The sequence below is a fragment of the Panulirus ornatus genome, chromosome 1, assembly GCF_036320965.1.
Source record: "Panulirus ornatus isolate Po-2019 chromosome 1, ASM3632096v1, whole genome shotgun sequence".
NCBI lineage: Eukaryota > Metazoa > Arthropoda > Malacostraca > Decapoda > Palinuridae > Panulirus > Panulirus ornatus.
Genome location: NC_092224.1, coordinates 48,725,656 through 48,751,714, shown reverse-complemented (window position 1 = coordinate 48,751,714; position 26,059 = coordinate 48,725,656). Strand labels below are relative to the sequence as shown.

Below are 26,059 nucleotides of genomic sequence, written 5' to 3'. Positions count from 1 at the left end.
CTGAAGTTCCCATTTGCTCCCTTGTCTTACGCACTTTATTTACCTCCTTCCAAAACATCTTTTAATTCTCCCTGAAATTTCATGATACTCTCTCATCCCAACTCTCATTTGCCCTCTTATTTATCTCTTGCACCTTTCTCTTGACCTCCTGCCTCTTTCTTTTATACCTCTCCCACTCATTTGCATTTCTTCCCTGCAAAAATCGTCCAAATGCCTCTCTCTTCTCTTTCACTAATAATCTTACTTCTTCATCCCACCACTCCCTACCTTTTCTAATCAACCCACCTCCCACGCTTCTCATGCCTCAAGCATCTTTTGCGCAAGCCATCACTGCTTCCCTAAATACATCCCATCCCTCCCCCACTCTCCTTACCTCCTATGTTCTTACCTTTTTCCATTCTGTACTCAGTCTATCCTGGTACTTCCTCACACAATTCTCCTTCCCAAGCTCACTTACTCTCACCACTCTCTTCACCCCAACATTCTCTCTTCTTTTCTGAAAACCCCCACAAATCTTCACCTTCGCCTCCACAAGATAATGATCAGACATCCCTCCAGTTGCACCTCTCAGCACATTAACATCCAAAAGTCTCTCTTTCGTGCGTCTATCAATTGACACGTCATCCAATAACTCTCTCTGGCCATCTCTCCTACTTACATACGTATACTTATGTATATCCTGCTTTTTATACCGGGTATTCCCAATGACCAGTCCTTTTTCAGCACATAAATCTACTAGCTCTTCACCATTTCCATTTACAACACTGAACACTCCATGTATACCAATTATTCACTCAACTGCTACATTACTCACCGTTGCATTCAAATCACCCATCACTATAACCCAGTCTTCTGCAACAAAACCACTAACACACTCATTCAGCTGCTCCCAAAACACTTCCCTCTCATGATCTTTCTTCTTATGCCTAGGTGCATATGCACCAATAATCACCCATCTCTCTCCATCAACTTTCAGTTTTACCCATATTTAATCGAGAATTTACTTTCTTACATTGTATCACATACTCCCACAACTCCTGATTCAGGAGTAGTGCTACTCCTTCCCTTGCTCTTGTCCTCTCACTAACCCCTGACTTTACTTCCAAGACATTCCCAAACCACTCTTCCCCTTTACCCTTGAGCTTCGTTTCACTCAGAGCCAAAACATCTAGGTTCCTTTCCTCAAACATACTACCTATCTCTCCTTTTTTCTCATCTTGGTTACATCCACACACATTTAGACACCCCAATCTGAGCCTTCGAGGAGGATGAGCACTCCTCGCGTGACTCCTTCTTCTGTTTCCCCTTTTAGAAAGTTAAAATACAAGGAGGGGAGGGTTTCTGCCCCCCCGCTCCCGTCCTCTTTAGTCGCCTTTTACGACACGTGAGGAATGCGTGGGAAGTATTCTTTCTCCCCTCTCCCCAGGTATATATATATATATATATATATATATATATATATATATATATATATATATATATTTTTTTTTTTTTTTTTCAAACTATTCGCCATTTCCCGCATTAGCGAGGTAGCGTTAAGAACAGAGGACTGGGCCTTTGAGGGAATACCCTCACCTGGCCCAATTCTCTGTTCCTTCTTTTGGAAAATTAAAAAAAAAACCGAGAGGGGAGGATTTCCAGCCCCCCGCTCCCTCCCCTTTTAGTCACCTTCTACGACACGCAGGGAATACGTGGGAAGTATTCTTAATCCCCTATCCCCAGGGATATCATATAAACATATATATACATAAATGCCCATACACATACATATAAATACATATACATATACAGACATAAACATATGTACACTTGTACTTATTGATATTTGCTTGACTTCATCCATTCCTGCTGCTAACCCGCCACACAGGATATAGCACCACTACCCCCCCCCCTGCTTCAGCAATGTAGCATCAATATAAATGAGAGGTAAAGCTTAAGAAAAAGTGCCATGAGCATCATTCAAATACAAGCAAAAATTGTTTCACTATGACCCCATGTCTGCAAAGTACATTTGCAGTTAAAACTTTTAGCTCTTACCTAAACATGTAATGAGGGGTGAAGTTTTCTGAGAAATTGCTTTCCTTACTGTTTTAATACAAAGTTTCACCATGACCATGAAACAAATTACAGAGTGCATCACCTACAGCACATGTAAATAAATACTTTTACTCAATACTAATGGTAACTAGGTGTTCATACTCTGTCACTTGATTTGAAGTAAAAATCTATACCTCGTTGTCTGGGTCCTTTAGCTGGGTTTGTCCAACCACCTCTAGATTTCTTGGATTTTGATGTTATTTTGGAGTCATGGCGACTCCATTCAGGTGCAATGACAATAGGATTTGGGTAGTTGTCTCCAAGAATGACACCAGCTTCTTTCTGATCAAATGCTGACATCTTCCAAGGAGTGTGAACCATTGCGCTCTTGATATTGTTAAGTTCTGGAATCCACATACGAATGAATTCCCCCTCAGGGTCATAATCCAGTCCTTGTTTTATCATGTTGAACTTCCTGTTCTCCCGGGGGTCATTGCCAATGCCAGCTGCATAATTCCAGTTCCCATAGTTACTGCAAACATCGTGGTCTAGCAGCTGTGACTCAAACCACTCAGCTCCAAGTCTCCAATCTAGACCCAGGTCTTTGATAAGAAATGAAGCAACATTCTGACGACCTCGGTTACTCATCCACCCAGTTTCCTTCAACTCACGCATGTTAGCATCAACAAAGGGTACTCCTGTTCTGCCATCTTTCCACATTTCAAAAGACTGAGGATTACGTTTCCACTGTATTTTTCTGCCCATGATGCCAGAAGGGTAAAATACTCTGTCACCATATTTCATACATACATATCGAAAATAGTCTCTCCAGATCATTTCAAATATCACCCAGTACGTGCTTTGATTGGCAACTCTTATGTGCTCAAATTTCTTTATTTCACTGTATATATAACTATCCGCCATTTCCCGCATTAACGAGGTAGCATTAAGAACAGAGGACTGAGCCTTTGTGGAATATCCTCACCTGTCCCCCCTCTGTTCCTTCTTTTGGAAAATTAAAAAAACGAAAAAAAAAACGAGAGGGGAGGATTTCCAGGCTCCCGCTCCCTCCCCTTTTAGTCGCCTTCTACGACACGCATGGAATACGTGGGAAGTATTCTTCATCCCCTATCCCAAGGGATAATATATATATACATATATATATATATATATATATATATATATATATATATATATATATATATATATATATATATATATATACTCCCATACACACACATATACATGCTCATACATACATATATATACACATGTACATATTCGTACTTGCTGCCTTCATCTATTACTGATGGTTCCCGTCCAGATGAAGTAACATCCCCCCGCTCCCCCTTCCCCTTCCAGCGTAATAGCAGCAGGAAAAGACAAAAAAGACCACATTCGTTCACACTCGGTCTCTAGCTGTCTTGTGTGATGCACCGAAAGTACATCTCCCTTTCCGCATCCAGGCTCCACAAATCTTTCCATGGTTTACTCCAGACGCTTCACATGTCCTGGTTCAATCCATTGACGGTATGTCGAACCCGGTATACCACATCATTGCAATTCACTTTGTCCTTGCACACCTTTCACCCTCCTGTTTGCTCAAGCCTCGATCGCTAAAAATCGTTTTCACTCCATCCTCTCACCTCCAATTTCGTCTCCCACGTCTCCTTCTTCCCTCCACCTCTGCCGCATATATCTTCTTTGCCAATCTTTCCCAGTCATTCTCTCTGTGTACAAACCATTTCAACACACCCTCCTCTGCTTTCTCAACAACACTCTTTCTATTACTACACATCTCTCTTACTCTTTCATTAATTACTCGATCAAACCACCTCACACCAATATTGTCCTCAATCATTTCATTTCCAGCACATCCCTTTCTTCCACACAAGCCTATCTATAGCCTATGCCTCGCAACGATATAACATTGTTGGAACCACTATTCTTTCAAAAATACCCATTTTTGCTCTCCAAGATAACGTTCTTGCCTTCCACACATTCTTGAAAGCTCCCAGAACCGTCGCCCCCTCCACCACCCTGTAACTCACTTCCACTTCCATGGTTGCATCCGCTGCTAAGTCCACTCCCAGATATCTAAAACACTTCACTTCCCTCAGTCTTTCTCCATTCAAACTCACATCCCAATCAACTTGTCAATAAACCCTATTGAACCTAATAACCATGCTCTTATTCACATTTACCCTTTCTTTTTTCACACACTTTACCAAACTCAATCATCAACTTCTGCAGTTTCTCACCCGAATCAGTCACCAGCGATGTATCATCAGAGAACAACTGACTCACTTCCCAAGCTCACTAATCTAGAACAGATCCCATACTTGCCCCTCTCTCCAAAACTCTTGCATTCACCTACCTAACCACTCCATCCATAAGGAAATTAGGCAACCATGGTGACATCACGCACCCCTGCTGCAAACCAAGATTCACTGGGAACCAATCCCTTTCCTCTTCTCCTGATCGCACACATGCCTTATATCCTCGATAAAAACTTCCCACTGCTTCTAGCAGCGTGCCTCCCACACCATACACTCTTAATACCTTCCACAAAGCATCTCTATGAATTCTATCATACTTATTTATATATATATATATATATATATATATATATATATATATATATATATATATATATATATATATATATATATTCTTTTTTTTTTTCTTTTTTTATTTATTTATTTTGCTTTGTCGTTGTCTCCCGCCCCTGCGAGGTAGCGCAAGAAGACAGACGAAAGAAATGGCCCAACCCACCCCCACACACATGCACACACACACACGCGTCCACACATGCAAACATACACGCCCACACATCCCAACATACACATACATACACACACAGACACACGCATATACACATATGCACACAATTCACACTGTCTGCCACTACTCACCCCCATTGCCACCCCGCCACACACGGAATAACATCCCCCTCCCCACTCATGTGCGCGAGGCAGCGCCAGGAAAAGACAACAAAGGCCCCATTCGTTCACACTCAGTCTTTAGCTGTTATGCAATAATGCCCGAAACCACAGCTCCCTTTCCACATCCAGGCCCCACAGAACTTTCCATGGTTTACCCCAGACACTTCACATGCCCTGATTCAATCCATTGACGGCACGTCTACCCGGTATACCACATCAATCCAATTCACTCTATTCCTTGCACGCCTTTCACCCTCCTGCATGTTTAGGCCCCGATCACTTAAAATCATTTTCACTCCATCTTTCCACCTCCAATTTGGTCTCCCACTTCTCCTCGTTCCCTCCACCTCCGACAAATATATCCTCTTGGTCAATCTTTCATCACTCATTCTCTCCATATGCCCAGACCATTTCAAAACACCCTCCTCTGCTCTCTCAACCACGCTCTTTTTATTTCCACATATCTCTCTTACCCTTACATTACTTACTCGATCAAACCACCTCACACCACATATTGTCCTCAAACATCTCATTTCCAGCACATCCACCCTCCTGCGCACAACTCTATCCATAGCTCACGCCTCGCAACCGTACAACATTGTTGGAACCACTATTCCTTCAAACATAGCCATTTTTGCTTTCCGAGATAATGTTCTCGACTTCCATACATTCTTCAACGCTCCTAGGATTTTCGCCCCCTCCCCCACCCTATGATTCACTTCCGCTTCCATGGTTCCATCCGCTGCCAAATCCACTCCCAGATATATAAAACACTTCACTTCCTCCAGTTTTCTTCATTCAAACTTACCTCCCAATTGGCTTGACCCTCAACCCTACTGTACCTAATAACCTTGCTCTTATTCACATTTACTCTTAACTTTCTTCTTTCACACACTTTACCAAACTCAGTCACCAGCTTATGTAGTTTCTCACATGAATCAGCCACCAGCGCCGTGTCATCAGCGAACAACAACTGACTCACTTTCCAAGCTCTCTCATCCCTAACAGACTTCATACTTGCCCCTCTTTCCAAAACTCTTGCATTCACCTCCCTAACAACCCCATCCATAAACAGATTAAACAACCATGGAGACATCACACACCCCTGCCGCAAACCTACATTTGCTGAGAACCAATCACTTTCCTCTATTCCTACACGTACACACGCCTTACATCCTCGATAAAAACTTTTCATTGCTTCTAACAACTTGCCTCCCACACCATATATTCTTAGTACCTTTCACAGAGCATCTCTATCAACTTTATCATATGCCTTCTCCAGATTCATAAATGCTACTTACAAATCCATTTGCTTTTCTAAGTATTTCTCACATACATTCTTCAAAGCAAACACCTGATCCACACATCCTCTACCACTTCTGAAACCACACTGCTCTTCCCCAGTCTGATGCTCTGTACATGCCTTCACCCTCTCAGTCAATACCCTCCCATATAATATACCAGGAATACTCAACAAACTTATACCTCTGTAATTTGAGCACTCACTCTTAACCACTTTGCCTTTGTACAATGGCACTATGCACGCATTCCGCCAATCCTCAGGCACCTCACCATGAATCATACATACATTAAATAACCTTACCAACCAGTCAACAATACAGTCACTCCCTTTTTTAATAAATTCCACTGCAATACCATCTAAACCTGCTGCCTTGCCGGCTTTCATCTTCCGCAAAGCTTTTACTACCTCTTCTCTGTTTACCAAATCATTTTCCCTAACCCCCTCACTTTGCACAACACCTCGACCAAAACACCCTATATCCGCCACTCTATCATCAAACACATTCAACAAACCTTCAAAATACTCACTCCATCTCCTTCTCACATCACCACTACTTGTTATCACCTCCCCATTAGCACCCTTCATTGAAGTTTCCATTTGCTCCCTTGTCTTACGCACTTTATTTACCTCCTTCCACAACAACTTTTTATTCTCCCTAAAATTTAATGATACTCTCTCATCCCAACTCTCATTTGCCCTCTTTTTCACCTCTTGCACCTTTCTCTTTAACTACTGTCTCTTTCTTTTATACATCTCCCACTCATTTGCATTTTTTCCCTGCAAAAATCGTCCAAATGCCTGTCTCTTCTCTTTCACTAATAATCTTACTTCTTCATCCCACTACTCACTACCCTTTCTAATCAACCCACCTCCCACGCTTCTCATGCCACAAGCATCTTTTGCGCAAGCCATCACTGCTTCCCTAAATACGTCCCATTCCTCCCCCACTCCCCTTACCTCCTTTGTTCTCACCTTTCTTCATTCTGTACTCAGTCTCTCCTGGTATACATATATATATATATATATATATATATATATATATATATATATATATATATATATATATATATATATATATATATATATATATATATATATATATATATATATATATATATATATATATATATTTGTATATATATATATATATATATATATATATATATATATATATATATATATATATTTTTTCTTTTTCTTTTAAACTATTCGCCATTTCCCGCGTTAGCGAGGTAGCGTTAGGAACAGAGGACTGGGCCTTTTTTGGAATATCCTCACCTGGCCCCCTCTGTTCCTTCTTTTGGAAAATTAAAAAAAAAAACGAGAGGGGAGGATTTCCAGCCCCCCGCTCCCTCCCCTTTTAGTCGCCTTCTACGACACGCAGGGAATACGTGGGAAGTATTCTTACTCCCCTATCCCCAGGGATAATATATATATATATATATATATATATATATATATATATATATATATATATATATGTATATATATATATATATATATATACATATATATATATATATATATTTATATATATCCCTGGGGATAGGGGTGAAAGAATACTTCCCACGTATTCCTCGCGTGTCGTAGAAGGCGACTAGAGGGGACGGGAGCGGGGGGCCGGAAATCCTCCCCTCCTTGTATTAACTTTCTAAAATGGGAAACAGAAGAAGGAGTCACGCGGGGAGTGATCATCCTCCTCGAAGGCTCAGAGTGGGGTGCCTAAATGTGTGTGGATGTAACCAAGATGTGAAAAAAGGAGAGATAGGTAGTATGTTTGAGGAAAGGAACCTGGATGTTTTGGCTCTGAGTGAAACGAAGCTCAAGGGTAAAGGGGAAGAGTGGTTTGGAAATGTCTGGGGAGTGAAGTCAGGGGTTAGTGAGAGGACAAGAGCAAGGGAAGGAGTAGCAATACTCCTGAAACAGGAGTTGTGGGAGTATGTGATAGAATGTAAGAAAGTAAATTCTCGATTAATATGGGTAAAATTGAAAGTTGATGGAGAGAGGTGGGTGATTATTGGTGCATATGCACCTGGGCATGAGAAGAAAGATCATGAGAGGCAAGTGTTTTGGGAGCAGCTAAATGAGTGTGTTAGCGGTTTTGATGCACGAGACCGGGTTATAGTGATGGGTGATTTGAATGCAAAGGTGAGTAATGTGGCAGTTGAGGGAATAATTGGTATGCATGGGGTGTTCAGTGTTGTAAATGGAAATGGTGAAGAGCTTGTAGATTTATGTGCTGAAAAAGGACTGATGATTGGGAATACCTGGTTTAAAAAGCGAGATATACATAAGTATACTTATGTAAGTAGGAGAGATGGCCAGAGAGCGTTATTGGATTACGTGTTAATTGACAGGCGTGCGAAAGAGAGACTTTTGGATGTTAATGTGCTGAGAGGTGCAACTGGAGGGATGTCTGATCATTATCTTGTGGAGGCTAAGGTGAAGATTAGTATGGGTTTTCAGAAAAGAGGAGTGAATGTTGGGGTGAAGAAGGTGGTGAGAGTAAGTGAGCTTGGGAAGGAGACCTGTGTGGGGAAGTACCAGGAGAGACTGTGTACAGAATGGAAAAAGGTGAGAACAATGGAAGTAAGGGGAGTGGGGGAGGAATGGGATGTATTTAGGGAATCAGTGATGGATTGCGCAAAAGATGCTTGTGGCATGAGAAGAGTGGGAGGTGGGCTGTTTAGAAAGGGTAGTGAGTGGTGGGATGAAGAAGTAAGAGTATTAGTGAAAGAGAAGAGAGAGGCATTTGGACGATTTTTGCAGGGAAAAAATGCAATTGAGTGGGAGAAGTATAAAAGAAAGAGACAGGAGGTCAAGAGAAAGGTGCAAGAGGTGAAAAAAAGGGCAAATGAGAGTTGGGGTGAGAGACTATCAGTAAATTTTAGGGAGAATAAAAAGATGTTCTGGAAGGAGGTAAATAGGGTGCGTAAGACAAGGGAGCAAATGGGAACTTCAGTGAAGGGCGTAAATGGGGAGGTGATAACAAGTAGCGGTGATGTGAGAAGGAGATGGAATGAGTATTTTGAAGGTTTGTTGAATATGTCTGATGACAGAGTGGCAGATATAGGGTGTTTGGGTCGAGGTGGTGTGCAAAGTGAGAGGGTTAGGGAAAATGATTTGGTAAACAGAGAAGAGGTAGTAAAAGCTTTGCGGAAGATGAAAGCCGGCAAGGCAGCAGGTTTGGATGGTATTGCAGTGGAATTTATTAAGAAAGGGGGTGACTGTATTGTTGACTGGTTGGTAAGGTTATTTAATGTATGTATGACTCATGGTGAGGTGCCTGAGGATTGGCGGAATGCGTGCGTAGTGCCATTGTACAAAGGCAAAGGGGATAAGAGTGAGTGCTCAAATTACAGAGGTATAAGTTTGTTGAGTATTCCTGGTAAATTATATGGGAGGGTATTGATTGAGAGGGTGAAGGCATGTACAGAGCATCAGATTGGGGAAGAGCAGTGCGGTTTCAGAAGTGGTAGAGGATGTGTGGATCAGGTATTTGCTTTGAAGAATGTATGTGAGAAATACTTAGAAAAGCAAATGGATTTGTATGTAGCATTTATGGATCTGGAGAAGGCATATGATAGAGTTGATAGAGATGCTTTGTGGAAGGTATTAAGAATATATGGTGTGGGAGGCAAGTTGTTAGAAGCAGTGAAAAGTTTTTATCGAGGATGTAAGGCATGTGTACGTGTAGGAAGAGAGGAAAGTGATTGGTTCTCAGTGAATGTAGGTTTGCGGCAGGGGTGTGTGATGTCTCCATGGTTGTTTAATTTGTTTATGGATGGGGTTGTAAGGGAGGTAAATGCAAGAGTCCTGGAAAGAGGGGCAAGTATGAAGTCTGTTGGGGATGAGAGAGCTTGGGAAGTGAGTCAGTTGTTGTTCGCTGATGATACAGCGCTGGTGGCTGATTCATGTGAGAAACTGCAGAAGCTGGTGACTGAGTTTGGTAAAGTGTGTGGAAGAAGAAAGTTGAGAGTAAATGTGAATAAGAGCAAGGTTATTAGGTACAGTAGGGGTGAGGGTCAAGTCAATTGGGAGGTGAGTTTGAATGGAGAAAAACTGGAGGAAGTGAAGTGTTTTAGATATCTGGGAGTGGATCTGTCAGCGGATGGAACCATGGAAGCGGAAGTGGATCATAGGGTGGGGGAGGGGGCGAAAATTTTGGGAGCCTTGAAAAATGTGTGGAAGTCGAGAACATTATCTCGGAAAGCAAAAATGGGTATGTTTGAGGGAATAGTGGTTCCAACAATGTTGTATGGTTGCGAGGCGTGGGCTATGGATAGAGATGTGCGCAGGAGGATGGATGTGCTAGAAATGAGATGTTTGAGGACAATGTGTGGTGTGAGGTGGTTTGATCGAGTAAGTAACGTAAGGGTAAGAGAGATGTGTGGAAATAAAAAGAGCGTGGTTGAGAGAGCAGAAGAGGGTGTTTTGAAATGGTTTGGGCACATGGAGAGAATGAGTGAGGAGAGATTGACCAAGAGGATATATGTGTCGGAGGTGGAGGGAACGAGGAGAAGAGGGAGACCAAATTGGAGGTGGAAAGATGGAGTGAAAAAGATTTTGTGTGATCGGGGCCTGAACATGCAGGAGGGTGAAAGGAGGGCAAGAAATAGAGTGAATTGGAGTCATGTGGTATACAGGGGTTGACGTGCTGTCAGTGGATTGAAGCAAGGCATGTGAAGCGTCTGGGGTAAACCATGGAAAGCTGTGTAGGTATGTATATTTGCGTGTGTGGACGTGTGTATGTACATGTGTATGGGGGGGGGGGGTTGGGCCATTTCTTTCGTCTGTTTCCTTGCGCTACCTCGCAAACGCGGGAGACAGCGACAAAGTATAAAAAAAAAAAAAAAAAAAAATATATATATATATATATATATATATATTCCTATGAGTCCACGGGGAAAATGAAACAGGAAAAGTTTCCAAGTGCACTTTCGTGTAATAATCACATCATCAGCGGAGACACAAGAGAGAAATATAAGTCAGTTGATATACATCGAAGAGACGAAGCTAGGACGCCATTATTAAACATGTGATTGTCCAAAACATACAACGAGCGTTCATAAACTTATCATTTTACAAATTTTATTAACTATAAAGCTATCTAATTTGTATAGACCATCACTAATATCAAGATTATAATTTTTTGTGTATCTAATAATAGAAGATTCAATGATATATCTCTTGGTAATAAAGTTAGAGTTAATAACTGAGATGGCATTACTCTAGTCAATACAATGACCATAGTTTTTAACGTGATTAAACAAGGCATTTGATTCTTGTCCCGATCTTATACTATATTCATGTTGCTTAAGTCTAACAGAAAGATCCTTACTAGTCTGACCAACATAAAATTTATCACAATTTCCAGAAGCACTTTATGGATACATCCAAGAGAATTTTCTGGTGAATTCCTGATTAAGATATTCTTTATAGTATTATTGTTGCTAAGGCAACATTTACATTAACGGATTTAAGCAACATGGGAATTAAAGTGAAATTATTATCAAAAGGGAGAACTAAAAGATTCTTAGTGTCAATGGGAGGTTTGGGCTCAACTCTATGAAATGGTTTCTTTGCTAACTTAAGGGATTTATCAATGAAAATTCTTAGGTACTTTAACTTAGATCCAATAGAATATATCTTATCAAACTCATCATCAATAAACTCTGGACTGCAAATACGTAATGCCCTAAGGAACATAGATTGAAATGATGATAATTTAACTCTGTCATGTTGAGATGAGTAATAATGGTTATATGAGCATACATTGGTGGGTTTTCTGTATATACTAAACTTAAACTTGTTTCCTTGCCTATGGATCATGTAATCTAAAAATGGTAACTTGCCATTATTTTCATTTTCTACAGTAAATTTGATGGAAGGTACTAAATTGTTAAGTAAGGAGAGAAATATTGGTAAGTTTTCATTTGTTGTCCAAACACAAAGAACATTATTTACATACCTAAACCAAATTGCATTAGAAGGTAAGACATCATTTAGTATTGTTTCAAAAAATTCAGTATAATGATTACTAAGTACATGTGAATGAGTGTTACTCATTGCCATACCAAATTTTTGAGCATAATAATCTCCATTGAATTGAAATACACAATCTTTTATTCCCAATTTTATCAGTTCAATGAAATTAGACTTTGAAACAGGTAAATGAATATCATCCAAGACATCAAATAGATATTATAAAAGGTCATCAACTGGAACCTCAGTGAAAAGTGAGGAAACGTCAAAGCTAACTATAGTTTGAAATCAAAATTAATATTGATATTGTTTAGCTTGTTGACTAAATCTATATTGATCATGATATTAGAATTTGATACCTTATCCACTAAAGGGCTTAATAAAGAAACTAACCATTTTGACAATTTATATGTGATGGAGCCTACTGAACTTATTATGCGTCTTGCTGGAAAATTATGTTTATGTGTTTTGATAAGTCCATACATCTATGGCAATGAAGGGGACAAAGATGACAAACTTTTGATTAGAGAAGTATATATATATATATATATATATATATATATATATATATATATATATATATATATATATATATATATATATATATATATATATATATATATATACATATATATAGAAAGATAGATAGATAACATAAACACTAATGATAATATAGAGTTGACATTCCACATCCTTTTGACATCTTCCACTGCCTGAATCCACAAAGAACCTTTTCAGGACGAACCAGCTTAATCATCCTTCTGAGCAACGACTACATGACTACTTAAGGTTCATACCTCCGTATTCAAGGGGCTGTTTTGTTCAAGGATATAAAACTTCCATGATGAAGTTTTCGAGGATCTCCTTTAAGCATGAAAATGTATCTATTGTTGCTCTGTAATTCTTCATGCATCCTATAACCCCCACCCGTACCATGAAAGAAAAATGTCATTAGAATATATCTGATGCATCTTTATGGAATAGAAACGCATGAGAAAATACGACCAAGGTGGAAGTTGGCAGTTCCCCCTGAGGTGGTGCGAGATATATATTGTTAATGGAAGTGAAAGAAAATAACACCAGATAGATATGGCGGCAGCATTTTTCGCCAGTCTCTGAAATATGAGGATGGAAGCCAAATTCTGAGCGGCGGAGTGACGGCAGGAGAGAAATTGAGATGAATGGCGGTTGTCGTGCTGACGGGAGAGAAGGCTTGCCACTCCCCTTGGTATTATAATATGTTGTACTACACCGGTATACAGGTGCAGTATGATAATCATACTGGTTATATAATGAGACGGATAAAGTATATTATACCTTGATACTGGCCTGTCACAAGGTATGTGTAATGTCTTCACACAAACATATAAACTCTCTCTCTCTCTCTCTCTCTCTCTCTCTCTCTCTCTCTCTCTCTCTCTCTCTCTCTCTCTCTCTCTCTCTCTCTCTCTCTCCCCGACACAGCAATCAGTCCTGTCTCCCGTAACCACACCCGACCACCCGCCTCATTTCCCTGTAGCCAACTCGGTACAAACACAACGGACAACCTCCCTCACGACACTAATGTTGACCTGACTGACTCGTGTGTCAGCCGTCAGGTCACCCGCCAAAAACGGAGGTTACTCAAGGCACTTGTGCTCGTGTCTTCTCTGAGAGAGGTAGAGAATACATCTTCGAGTGTTCCTGAGAAAGAAATCTTGGATACTTGGTCGAGTATGTTAACGCAGAAACTTATTTTGAAATTTGTCTTGACTGGATGGCCTAAGATCACAGTGGAAAATGGAGTCAGTGATACAGGCTTATTGCATAACATGTAACAGAAGAATTATGCTTTTTTATGACATTGCCAGCTGATATCATCTCGCGACATTGCCAGCTGATATCATCTCGCGACATTGCCAGCTGATTTCATCTCGCGACATTGCCAGCTGATTTCATCTCGCGACATTGCCTGCTGATTTCATCTCGCGACATTGCCTGCTGATTTCATCTCGCGACATTGCCAGCTGATTTCATCTCGCGACATTGCCAGCTGATTTCATCTCGCGACATTGCCTGCTGATTTCATCTCGCGACATTGCCAGCTGATTTCATCTCGCGACATTGCCAGCTGATTTCATCTCGCGACATTGCCTGCTGATTTCATCTCGCGACATTGCCTACTGATTTCATCTCGCGACATTGCCAGCTGATTTCATCTCGCGACATTGCCTGCTGATTTCATCTCGCGACATTGCCTGCTGATTTCATCTCGCGACATTGCCAGCTGATTTGCTGATTTCATCTCGCGACATTGCCAGCTGATTTCATCTCGCGACATTGCCAGCTGATTTCATCTCGCGACATTGCCAGCTGATATCATCTCGCGACATTGCCAGCTGATATCATCTCGCGACATTGCCAGCTGATTTCATCTCGCGACATTGCCAGCTGATATCATCTCGCGACATTGCCTGCTGATTTCATCTCGCGACATTGCCAGCTGATATCATCTCGCGACATTGCCTGCTGATATCATCTCGCGACATTGCCAGCTGATATCATCTCGCGACATTGCCAGCTGATATCATCTCGCGACATTGCCAGCTGATATCATCTCGCGACATTGCCAGCTGATATCATCTCGCGACATTGCCAGCTGATATCATCTCGCGACATTGCCAGCTGATATCATCTCGCGACATTGCCAGCTGATATCATCTCGCGACATTGCCAGCTGATATCATCTCGCGACATTGCCTGCTGATTTCATCTCGCGACATTGCCAGCTGATTTCATCTCGCGACATTGCCAGCTGATATCATCTCGCGACATTGCCTGCTGATTTCATCTCGCGACATTGCCTGCTGATTTCATCTCGCGACATTGCCAGCTGATTTCTTGCGACAATTTATGGGAGAGACATGATCGTAAATATTGTTTGAGTGCGTTCAAAATTTTAGCATTAAATCTGCAGGAAACTTACTACTCTGTTACATTACTCATAGTGTTTAGCACATTTCTTGTACATCTGTTTTGATTCTATACCTTTGACTCTACGTTGTGTGTGTGTGTGTATCTGGGCTCCGGATATCTGACACTTGAAACAATCATTCGTCTCTCATTTTGTTGCTTCATAGATATTATGATTAAACATATTATACTTTAAGCACATTAGTTCTCACGGAGAATAAAGCACATCAGTTTTAGAAAGAGATAAGCAGATCAGTTCTCAGAGTCGAGCATATCAGCTCTCACAAAAGAGTTAAGCATATCAATTCTCAAGGAGAGTTAGGTATATCAGTTCTGAGAGAGAGATGAGCACACCAGCTCTCACGGAGAGTTGAGCACATCACTTCTCACGTAGAGCTATGCAGCATATAAGTTCTCACGAAGAGTTGAGCACATCACTTCTTACGTAGAGCTATGCAGCATATAAGTTCTCACGAAGAGTTGAGCACATCAGTTCTCACATAGAGCTAAGCACGTAAGTTCTCAAAGAGTTATTCAAATCAGTTCTCAAGAAAACTTTAGCATAACAGTTCTCAAGGTGAGTTCAGCACATCAGTTCTAACATAGGATTGAGCAATTCTCTTCTCACGGAGACCTGAGCACCTCAGTTCTCAGGGAGAGTTAAGCAAATCAGTTTTCACGGAGAGTTAAGCGCATCAGTTCCCATGAAAGATTAAGCATATCAGATCTCACGGAGAGCCAAGCGTATCAGTTCTCACGGAGAGTTCAACGATTCATTTCTCAAAGAGAGTTGAGTATATCAGTTCTCACGGAGAGTTGAGAGCGTCAGTTCTCAGCAAAAGTTAAGCACATCAGTTCTCACAGACACTTCAGCACATCATTTCTCATGGAGAATCAGGCCCATCAGTTTTCACAGATAGTTTTACATAACATTTCCCATGGAGGGTTGAGCATACCAGTTCTCACGGAAAGTCGAGCACATCAGTTCTCACGGAGGGCTGAACACATCAGTTCTCAAGGAGAGTTCAGCATATCATGCTTTCCACAGAAGGATGAGCACATCAGTTCTCAGGGAGAGTCGAGCACATCAGTTCTCACGAAGAATTAAGTACATCAGTTCTCACGGAGAGTTGATCACATCAGTTCTCTCGGAGGGTTAGACACATCAGTTCTCATGGAAAGTCAACCACATCAGTTCCCTCAGAGGATTGAACATATCACTTCTCACGGAAAGTCGAGCACATCGGTGCTCACGGAGGGTTGAGCATATCAGTTCTCACGAAGAGTCGAGCACATCAGTTCCCACGGAGAGTTGAGCATATCAGTCATCACCGAGAGTTGAGCAATTCAGTTATCAAGGAGGGTTGAGCACATCAGGTCTTAAGGAGAGTTGAGCATATCATTTCTCACGTAGGGTTCAGCTTCTCACGGAGAGTTGAGCATATCAGTTCCCAGGGAAAGGTGAGGACATTTGCTCTCGAGGAGGATTGAGCACATCATCTCTAGCGGAGAGTTGAGCAAATGACCTTCCACTGAGAGTTGAGCGCATCAATTCTCACGAAGAGTTGAGCCCATCACTTCTCACGGAGAGTTGAACACATCAGTTCTTACAGAGAGTTGAGCACATCAGTTCTCACGGATGGTAAGGCATATTAGTTCTTACGGAGAGTTGAACACATCAGTTCTCATTGAGGGTTGAGCATATCAGTTCTCACGGAGGGTCAAGGACATCAGTTCTCATGGATGTTTGAGTATATCAGTTCTCACGGAAAGTCGAGCATATCAGTTCTCATGGAAAGGTGAGCACATTATTTCCCATGGAATTCTGAGCACATCATTTCTCACGGAAAGTTGTGTACATCAGTCCTTACGGAGAGTTGAACGCATCACTTTTCAGGAGAGTTAAGCATATCAGTTCTCACCGAGAGTCGATCACATCAGTTTTCACGGGGGTTGAGCACGTCAGTTATCACTGAGAGTTGAACACATCAGTTATCAGGTAGGGTTCATCACATCAGCTCTCACGGATAGTTGATCATGTCAGTTCTCACAGAGTTGAGCACATTAGTTCTCACGTAGCTCTGGACACATCATTTCTCAAGAGGAGTTGAGCACAACAGTTCTCACGGTGAGTTGAGCACATCAGTTATAATGGAGAGTTGAGCACATCTGATCTGAGGGAAGGTTGAACACAGCAGTTCTCACGGAGAGTTGAGCATATCAGTTCTCACGGAGAGTTGAACACATCATTTCTCACAGAAAGTACAGCAAATCGGTTCTCACGGAGAGTTGAACATATCAGTTCTTACGGAGAGTCAAGCACATCAGTTCCCACAGTTCTCACGGAGGGTTGATCATATCAGTGCTCACGGAAAGTCGAGCATATCAATTCTCACGGAGGGTTGAACATATAAGTTTTCACAGAAAGTCGAGCACATCAATTCTCACGGAAGGTTGAGAACACCAGTTCTCTCCGAGAGTCGATCACATCAGTTCTCACGGGAGGTTGAGCACGACTTTTGTAAGGAGAGCTGAGCCCTTCAGTTTTCACGGAGGGTTGTGCACATTAGTTCTCGCGGAGAGTTGAGTATATCACTTCTAAGGTAGAGTTAAGGACATCAGTTCACACATGAGTTATAACGGAGAGTTGAACACATCAGTTCTCAGGGAGGGTTGAGCACGTCATTTCTTACGGAGAGTTGAGCATATCAGTTCTCACGGAGAGTTGAGCACATCAGTTCTCATGGAAAGTCAAGCAAATCGTTTCTTATGGAGAGTTGAGAATATCAGTTCTTACAGAGAGTTGAGGACATCAGTTCCCACAGAGAGTCGAACATATCAGTTCTCACGGAGGGTTGATGATATAGTTCTCACGGAAAGTCGAGCATGTCAGTTCTCTTGGAGGGTTGAATATATCAGTTCTGACAGAAAGTCAAGCACGTCAGTTCTCAAGGAGGGTTGAACATATCAGTTTTCAAGGAAGGGTGAGCTCATCAGTTCTCACCGAGAGTCGATCATATCACTTCTCAAGGGAGGTTGAGCACATCATTTCTCACGGAGAGTTCAGTAGATCAATTCCCACGGAAAGTCGAGCACATAAGTTCTCATGGAGGGTTGAGCACATCAATTCTCATGGAGAAATCAGCATATCAGTTCTCATGGAAGGATGAGCACATCAGTTTCCAGGGAGAGTCGAGCACATCAGTTCTCAAGGAGTGTTAAGAAAATCAGTTCTCACAGAGTTGATCACATCAGTTCTTTCCGAGGGTTGAACACATCAGATCTCACGGAGTGTTGAGCACATTAGATCTCACGGAGAGATGAGCATATCAGTTCTCACGGAGAGTTGAGGACATTAGTTTTCATGGAAAATCGAGCTAATCATGTTTCACTAAGAGTTGAGCACATCACTCCTCACTGAGACTTTAGGGTATCAGTTCACACGGAGGGTTGAGCACATCAGTTCTAATGGAGAGTTGAGCAAATCAATTCTCACGGAGAGTTGAGCACATCAGTTCTCATGGAGAGTTGAGCACATCAGTACTCAAGGAGAGTCGGTCGCATTTTCTTAGGGTGAGTTATGCATTTCAGTTTTCATGGAGGGTTGAGCACCTCAATATTCACGGAGAGTTGAGCACATCAGTTCCCAAGGAAAGCTGAGGCTACTTGTTTTCATGGAGGGCTCAGCACATTAGTTCACACGGAGAACTGACCAATCAGTCCCCGCTGAGAGCTGAGCACATCAGTTCTCACGAAGAATTGAGCCACATCACTTCTCAAGGAGAGTTCCGTACCAATTATCACGGAGAACTGATCACATCAGTTCTCGCGGAGATTTGAGTACATCGGTTCTCACGGAGGGTTAAGCCTATCAGTTCTGACGAAGAGTTGGGCACATGAGTTCTCACGGAGAGTTGAATACAAATTCTCACGGATGGTTGAGCACATCAATTCTCAAAAAGGGTTGAAAACAACATTCCAACGGAGGTTGAGCATATCAGTTCTCATGGAAAGCTGAGCAAATCAGTTCTCTCGGATAATTGAGCACATTAGTTCTCACTGAGGTAAGGCATATCAGTTCTTACAGAGAGTTGAGCACCATTTCTCATGAAGAGTTGAACACATCAGTTCTCACGGAACGTTGACTCTATCAGTTCTTACGGAGAGTTGAACACATCAGTTCTCACGGAACGTTGACTCTATCAGTTCTTACGGAGAGTTGAGTACATTAGTTCTCACGTAGCGAGGGGCATATCATTTCTCACTAGGAGTTGAGTACATCAGTTTTCACGGTGAGTTGAGCATATCAGTTATAATGGAGAGTTGACCACATCAGTTCTCACGGATGGTTGGGTGCATCAGTTCTTACGGAGATTTTAACGCATCAGTTCTCACGGATAGCTGATCATATCAGTTCTCACGGAAAGTTGAGCACATTAGTTCTCTCGCAGCGCTGGACACATCATTTCTCATGAAGAGTTGAGCACATCAGTTCTCACAGAGAGTTGAGCATATCAGTTATAATGGAGAGTTGATCACATCAATTCTCAGGGAAGGTGGAGCACATCAGTTCTCACGAAGAGTTTAGCATTTCAGTTCTCACGGAGAGTTGAACACATCAGTTCTCACAGAAAGTCAAGCAAATCGGTTCTTACGGAGAGTTGAGCATATCAGGTCTTACGGAGTGTTAAGAGCACCAGTTCCCACTGTTCTCATAGAGGGTTGATCATGTCAGTGCTCACGGAAAGTCGAGCATCTCAGTTCTCACGAAGTGTTCATCATATCAGTTCCCACAGAAAGTCGAGCACATCAGGTCTCACGGAGGGCTGAACATATTAGTTTTCACGGAAGGGTGAGCACGTCAGTTCTCACCATGAGTCGGTCACATTAGTTCTCACGGGAAGTTGAGCACGTCTGTTGTCAAGGAAAGTTGAGGACATCAGTTTTCACGGAAGGTTGAACACATAAGTTCTCACGAAGAGTTAAGCATATCAGTTCTAAGGTGGTGTTAAGCACATCAGTTCTCGCGGACAGGTGAGCATATCAGTTCACACGGAGAGTTGAACACATTCGTTCTTGCGTAGGATTAAGAGTAAAATTTCTCATGGAGAGTTGAGCATTTCATTTCCCACGATGAGTTGAGCACTTGAGTTATAAATGAGAGTTAAGGACATCAGCTCTCGGGGAGGGCTGAGCACATCAGTTTTCATAAAGAATTGAGCATAACAGTTCTCACGGACAGTTGAGCACTTCAGTTCTCACAGAGAGTTGAGCACATAAGTTCTCACAATGGTTGATTATTTCTGTTCTTACAGAGAGTTGAACACATCAGTTCTCAAGGAGGGTCGAGTGTATCACTTCTTACGGGGAGTTGAGCACATCATTTCTCATGGAGGGCTGAACATATCAGTTCTCACGGAAGGGTGAGCACATCAGTTATCACCGAAAGTTGATCACATCAGTTCTCACGGGATGTTGAGCACCTCTGTTATTACGAAGAATTGAGCATATCAGTTCTCACGTAGGGTTAAGCACAGTTCTCACGGACTGGTGAGTACATCGGTTCTCACACAGTTGAGCACGTTAGTTCTCAAGTAGGGTTGAGCACATTAGTTCTCACGTAGGATTGAGCACATCATTTCTCATGGAGAGTTGAGCTTATCAGTTCTCACGGAGATTTGAGCACATCAGTTCTCAAGGAGGGTTGAACATATCAGTTCTCACCGAAGAGTGAGCATATCAGTCCTTACCGAGAGTCAGCCATATCTGTTTTCATGGGATGTTGAGCACGTCATTTATCAGGGAGAGTTGAGGGCATTAATTCTCACGTAGGGTTGAGTACATCGGTTCTCATGGACAGTTGATCATATCAGTTGTCACACAGAGTTAAGCACATCGGTGGAGGGGGCAAATGGGGAGGTAATAACAAGTAGTCGTGAAGTGAGAGGGAGCTAGAGTGAGTATTTTCAAGGTCTGTTGAATGTGTTTGATGATAGAGTGGCAGATATAGGGTGTTTGGGTCGAGATGGTATGCGAAGTGAGAGGGTCAGGGAGAATGACTTGGTAAATGGAGGAGAGGTAGTGAAGGCTTTGCGGAAGATTAAAGCCGGCTAGGCGGCGGGTCTGGATGGTATTGCTGTGGAATTTATTAAAAAAGGGGTTGACTGTGTTGATGACTGGTTGGTGAGGATATTCAATGTATGTATGGTTCATGGTGAAGTGCCTGAGGATTGGCGGAGTGTATGTATAGTGCAATTGTACAAAGGCAAAGGGATAAAGATGAGTGTTCAAATTACAGAGGTATAAGTTTGTTGAGTATTCCTGGGAACTTATATGGGAGGGTATTGGTTGAGAGGGTGAAGGCATGTACTGGGCATCAGACTGGGGAAGAGCAGTGTGGTTTCAGAAGTGGTAGAGGATGTGTGGATCAGGTGATTATTTTGAAGAATGTATGTGAGAAATACTTAGAAGAACAGATGGATTTATATGTAGCATCTATGGGTCTGGAGAAGGCATATGATAGAGTTGATAGAGATGCTCTATGGAAGGCATTAAGAGTATATGGTGTGGGAGGTAAGTTGCTAGAAGCAGTGAAAAGTTTTTATCGAGGATGCAAGGCATGTGCACGAGTAGGAAGAGAGGAAAGTGATTGGTTCTCAGTGAATGTCGGTTTGCGGCAAGGATGCTTGATGTTTCTATGGTTGTTTAATTTGTTTATGGATGGGGTTGTTAGGGAGATGAATGCAAGAGTTTTGGAGAGAGGGGCAAGTATGCAGTCTGTTGTAGATGAGAGAGCTTGGGAAGTGAGTCAGTTGCTGTTCGCTGACGATACAGCGCTGATGGCTGATTCGGAAAAGAAACTGCAGAAGCTGGTGACTGAGTTTGGTAAAGTGTGTGAAAGAAGAAAGCTGAGAGTAAATGTGAATGAGAGCAAGGTTGAGGGACAAATGAATTGAGAGGTGAGTTTGAATTGAGAAAAACTGGAGGAAGTGAAGTGTTTTAGATATCTGGGAGTAGATTTGGCAGCGGGTGGAACGACGGAAGCTGAAATGAGTCACAGGTGAGGGAGGGGGCGAAGGCTCTGGGAGCGTTGAAAAATGTGTGGAAGGCGAGAACGTTATCTCGGAGAGCAAAAATGGGTATGTTTGAAGGAATAGTGGTTTCAACAATGTTATATGGTTGTGACAGATATAGATTGGGCTATAGATAGGTTTGTGCGGAGGAGGGTGGATGTGTTGGAAATGAGATGTTTGAGGATAAATGTGGTGTGAAGTGGTTTGATCGAGTAAGTAATGAAAGGGTGAGAGAGATATGTGGTAAAAAAAAAAGAGTGTGGTTGAGAGAGCATAAGAGGGTGTATTGAAATGGTTTGCTCCCATGGAGAGAGTGAGTGAGGAAAAATTGACAAAGAGGATATATGTGTCAGAAGTGGAGGGAACGAGGTGAAGTGGGAGACCAAATTGGAGGTGGAAGGATGAAGTGAAAAAGATTTTGAGCAATCGGGGCCTGAACATACAGGAGGGTGAAAGACGCGCAAGGAATAAAGTGAATTGGAACGATGAGGTATACCGGGGTCGACGTGTTTTCAGTGGATTGAACGAGGGCATGTGAAGCGTCTGGGGTAAACCATGGAAAGTTTTGTGGGGCCTGGATGTGGAAGGGGAGCTGTGGTGTCGGTGCATTACACATGACAGCTAGAGACTAAGTGTGAACGAATGTGGCCTTTTGTCCTTTCCTAGCTCTACATCGCTGGGGAAGGGGATGCTATTTCATGTGTGGTGGGGTGGCGCCGAGAATGAATAAAGACTTCAAGTACGAATTATGTACATGTGTATATATGTAAATGTCTGTGAATGTATATATATGTATACGTTGAAATGTATAGGTATGTATATGTGCGTGTGTGGATGTGTATGTATATACATGTGTATGTGGGTGGGTTGGGCCATTCTTTTGTCTGTTTCTTTTCACCACCTTGCTAACGCGGGAGACAGCGACAAAGTACAATAAAAGAAATAGTTCTTACGTAGCGTTGAGCACATCTTTTCTCACGTAGAATTGAGCACATCAGTTCCCACGGTGAGTTGAGCACATCAGTTATAACGGAGATTGAGCAAATCAGTTCTCAAGGGAGATTGGGCACATCAGTTCTCACGGAATGTCAAGCAAATTGGTTCTCACGGAGAGTTCAACATATTAGTTCTTAAGGAGGTTTAAACATATCAGTTCTCACTCTTCTCATGGAAGCGTTAATCATATGAGTTCTCACGGAAAGGCGTGCACATCAGTTCTCACGGAGGGTTGAACACATCAGTTATCACGGAGAGTTGAGCACATCAGTTCTCAAGGAAAGTTGACCAAATCAGATCTCACGTAGGTTCTGCGCATCAGTTCCCACGGAGAGTTGATCATGGTAGTTCCCAGGGAGCGTTGAAGACATTTGTTCTGAAGGAGGGATGGGCACATCAGTTCTCACCAAGAGTTGAGAAAGTCAGTTGCACTGACAGTTGAGGAAATGATTTTCCAAGAAGAGTTGAGCATATTGATTCTCAAGGAGAGTTCATCACAACAAATATCGTGGAGACCTTAGCGCATCAGTTCTCACGGAGAGTTGACCTCATCATTTCTCACGGAGACTTGAGCACATAAGTTCTACTGGATGGTTGAGCACATCAATTCTGAAGGAAGGTTTAACACATCACTTCTCACTGAGAGTTGAGCATATCATATAGTTTTTCACAGAGAGTTGAGCATATCATTTCTCACGGAGAGTTGAGCGCATCACTTGTAACGGAGAGTTAAGAAAATCAGTTCTCACGGAGAGTCGGACGAATCAGTTATTACGGAGAGTTCAGTACATCAGTTCTCATGGAGAGTTGAGCACATCAAGTCTCATAGAGAGTTGGACAATTCAGTTCTTACATTTAGCTGGGAGCATCATTTCTCACGAAGAGTTATGCATATTAGCTTTCATGGAGGGTTGAGTACATCAGTTCTCACGGAGGGTTGATCGTATCACATCTCGCGGAAAAAACGAACACATAACTTCTCACGGAGAATCTAGCATATCAGTTCCCATGAAGAATTGATCATATCAGTTATCACCGAGAGTTGAGCACATCAGTTCCCACTGAGCGTTAAGCATATCAATTCTCACGGAATGTAGAGCACATCAGTTCTCACGAAGGGTTGAGCATATTAAATCTCACGGAAGGTTGAGCACATCAGTTCTCAGGGGAGTCGAGCATATCAGTTCCCAGGAAGAGTTGAGCATATCAGTTGTCACCGAGAGTAGAACACATCAGTTCTCAAGGAAGATTGAACACGTCAGTTCTCACGGAAATTTGAGCATATCAATTCTCACGGAGCGTCGAGCAAATCAGATCTCACGGTCACCGGAGCATATTAGTTCTCACAGAGAGTTGAGCACATCCTTTCCCATGGAGGGTAGAGCGCAGCAGTTATAACGGAGAATTGAACACACCAGTTATTACGGATAGTTCAGCATATCAGTTCTCACGTAGGGTTGAGCTGATAACTTTTCACTGAGAGTTGAACACATTTCCCACGGAGAGTTGAGTGCATCAATTATGACGGAGAGTTGAGCACATAAGTTCTCATGAAGAGCTGAGCACATCAGTTCTCACGGAGAGTTGAACATGTCAGTTCTTACAGAGAGTTGAGCACATTAGTTCTCAGAGAAAGTTGAGCAAATACTTCTCACGGAAGGTTGATTACATCAGGACTCAAGAAGAGTTGAGCACATCAACTCTCACGGGGAGTTGAGAATATAAGTTCTGACAGAGTTGAGAGTATCAGTTCTCACGTAGCGTTGAGCACATCAGTCCTCACGGAGACTTGAGTACTACAGTTTTCACGAAGAGTTAAACACTTCAGTTCTCAAAGAGAGTTGAGCATATCACATCTCACGGAGACCTGAGCATATCAGTTCTCACGGAGAGTTAAGCACGTCTGTTCTCACGGAGGGTTGACCACATCAGTTTTCACAGAGTCGAGCACATCAGTTTACACAGAGACTTAAACACATCAGTTCTCAAGGAGGGCTGAGCACATCACTTCTCACGGGGAGTTGAGCACATCAGTTCTCACGGAGTGTTCAGCATAGTTCTCACTGTGTTGAGCGCATGAGTTCTCACGGAAAGTCAATCAAATCAGCTCTCCCAGAGAGTTGAGGAATGTTCTTACGGAGAGTTAATCACATCAGTTTTCACGGAGAGATTAGCACGTCAGTTTTCTCATGGTTAGTTGATCATATCAGTTCTCACCGAGTGTCTAGTAAATCAGTTCTCACGTAGGGTTGAGCTTATCATTTTTCACTGAGAGTTGAGCACATCATTTCCTACGGAAAGTCAAGTGCGTCAGTTATAGCGAAGAGTTGAGCACATCAGTTCTCACGTAGAGTTGTGCATATCAGTTCTCACGGACAGTCGAGAAAATCCGTTCTCACGGTAAGTTGAGCACATCACTCCCTGCGGAGAGTTGAGCATATCATTTCTCACGGGGAGTTGAGCACATCAGTTTTCACGGAGAGTCGAACACATCAGCTCACACGGAGAATTGACCACATCAGTTCTCATGGAGAGCTGAACGCATCACTTTTCACTGAGAGTTCAGCACATTAGTTCACACGGAGAGTTGAGCACATAAAAAATTCTGGGGGACAAGTCAGCTCATCAGTTCTCACGGAGAGTTAAGCATATCAGTTCTAACCGAGAGTTGAGCGCAGCAGTTCTCACGGAAAGTAGAGCATGTTAGTTCTCACATAGGGTTGAGCACTGCAGTTCTCACTGAGAGTTCAGCATATCCGTTTTCACGG

At 42.3% G+C, this 26,059-nt stretch overlaps 1 protein-coding gene across 1 annotated transcript; it reads right to left on the bottom strand.

The window, feature by feature from the left end:
* Window positions 1–1,891: 1,891 nt before the first annotated feature.
* On the bottom strand, window positions 1,892–2,961 carry LOC139748872 (cryptochrome DASH-like). Its single transcript, XM_071662276.1, has one exon. It carries the CDS (start codon window positions 2,959–2,961, stop codon window positions 2,194–2,196), a length of 768 nt encoding a protein of 255 aa, XP_071518377.1. The 3' UTR covers window positions 1,892–2,193.
* Between the last annotated feature and the right edge of the window lie 23,098 nt (window positions 2,962–26,059).

Excerpts from the sequence above, each read along its gene's own strand:
- LOC139748872 (XM_071662276.1), bottom strand. The coding sequence starts at position 2,961 with ATGGCGGATAGTTATATATACAGTGAAATAAAGAAATTTGAGCACATA.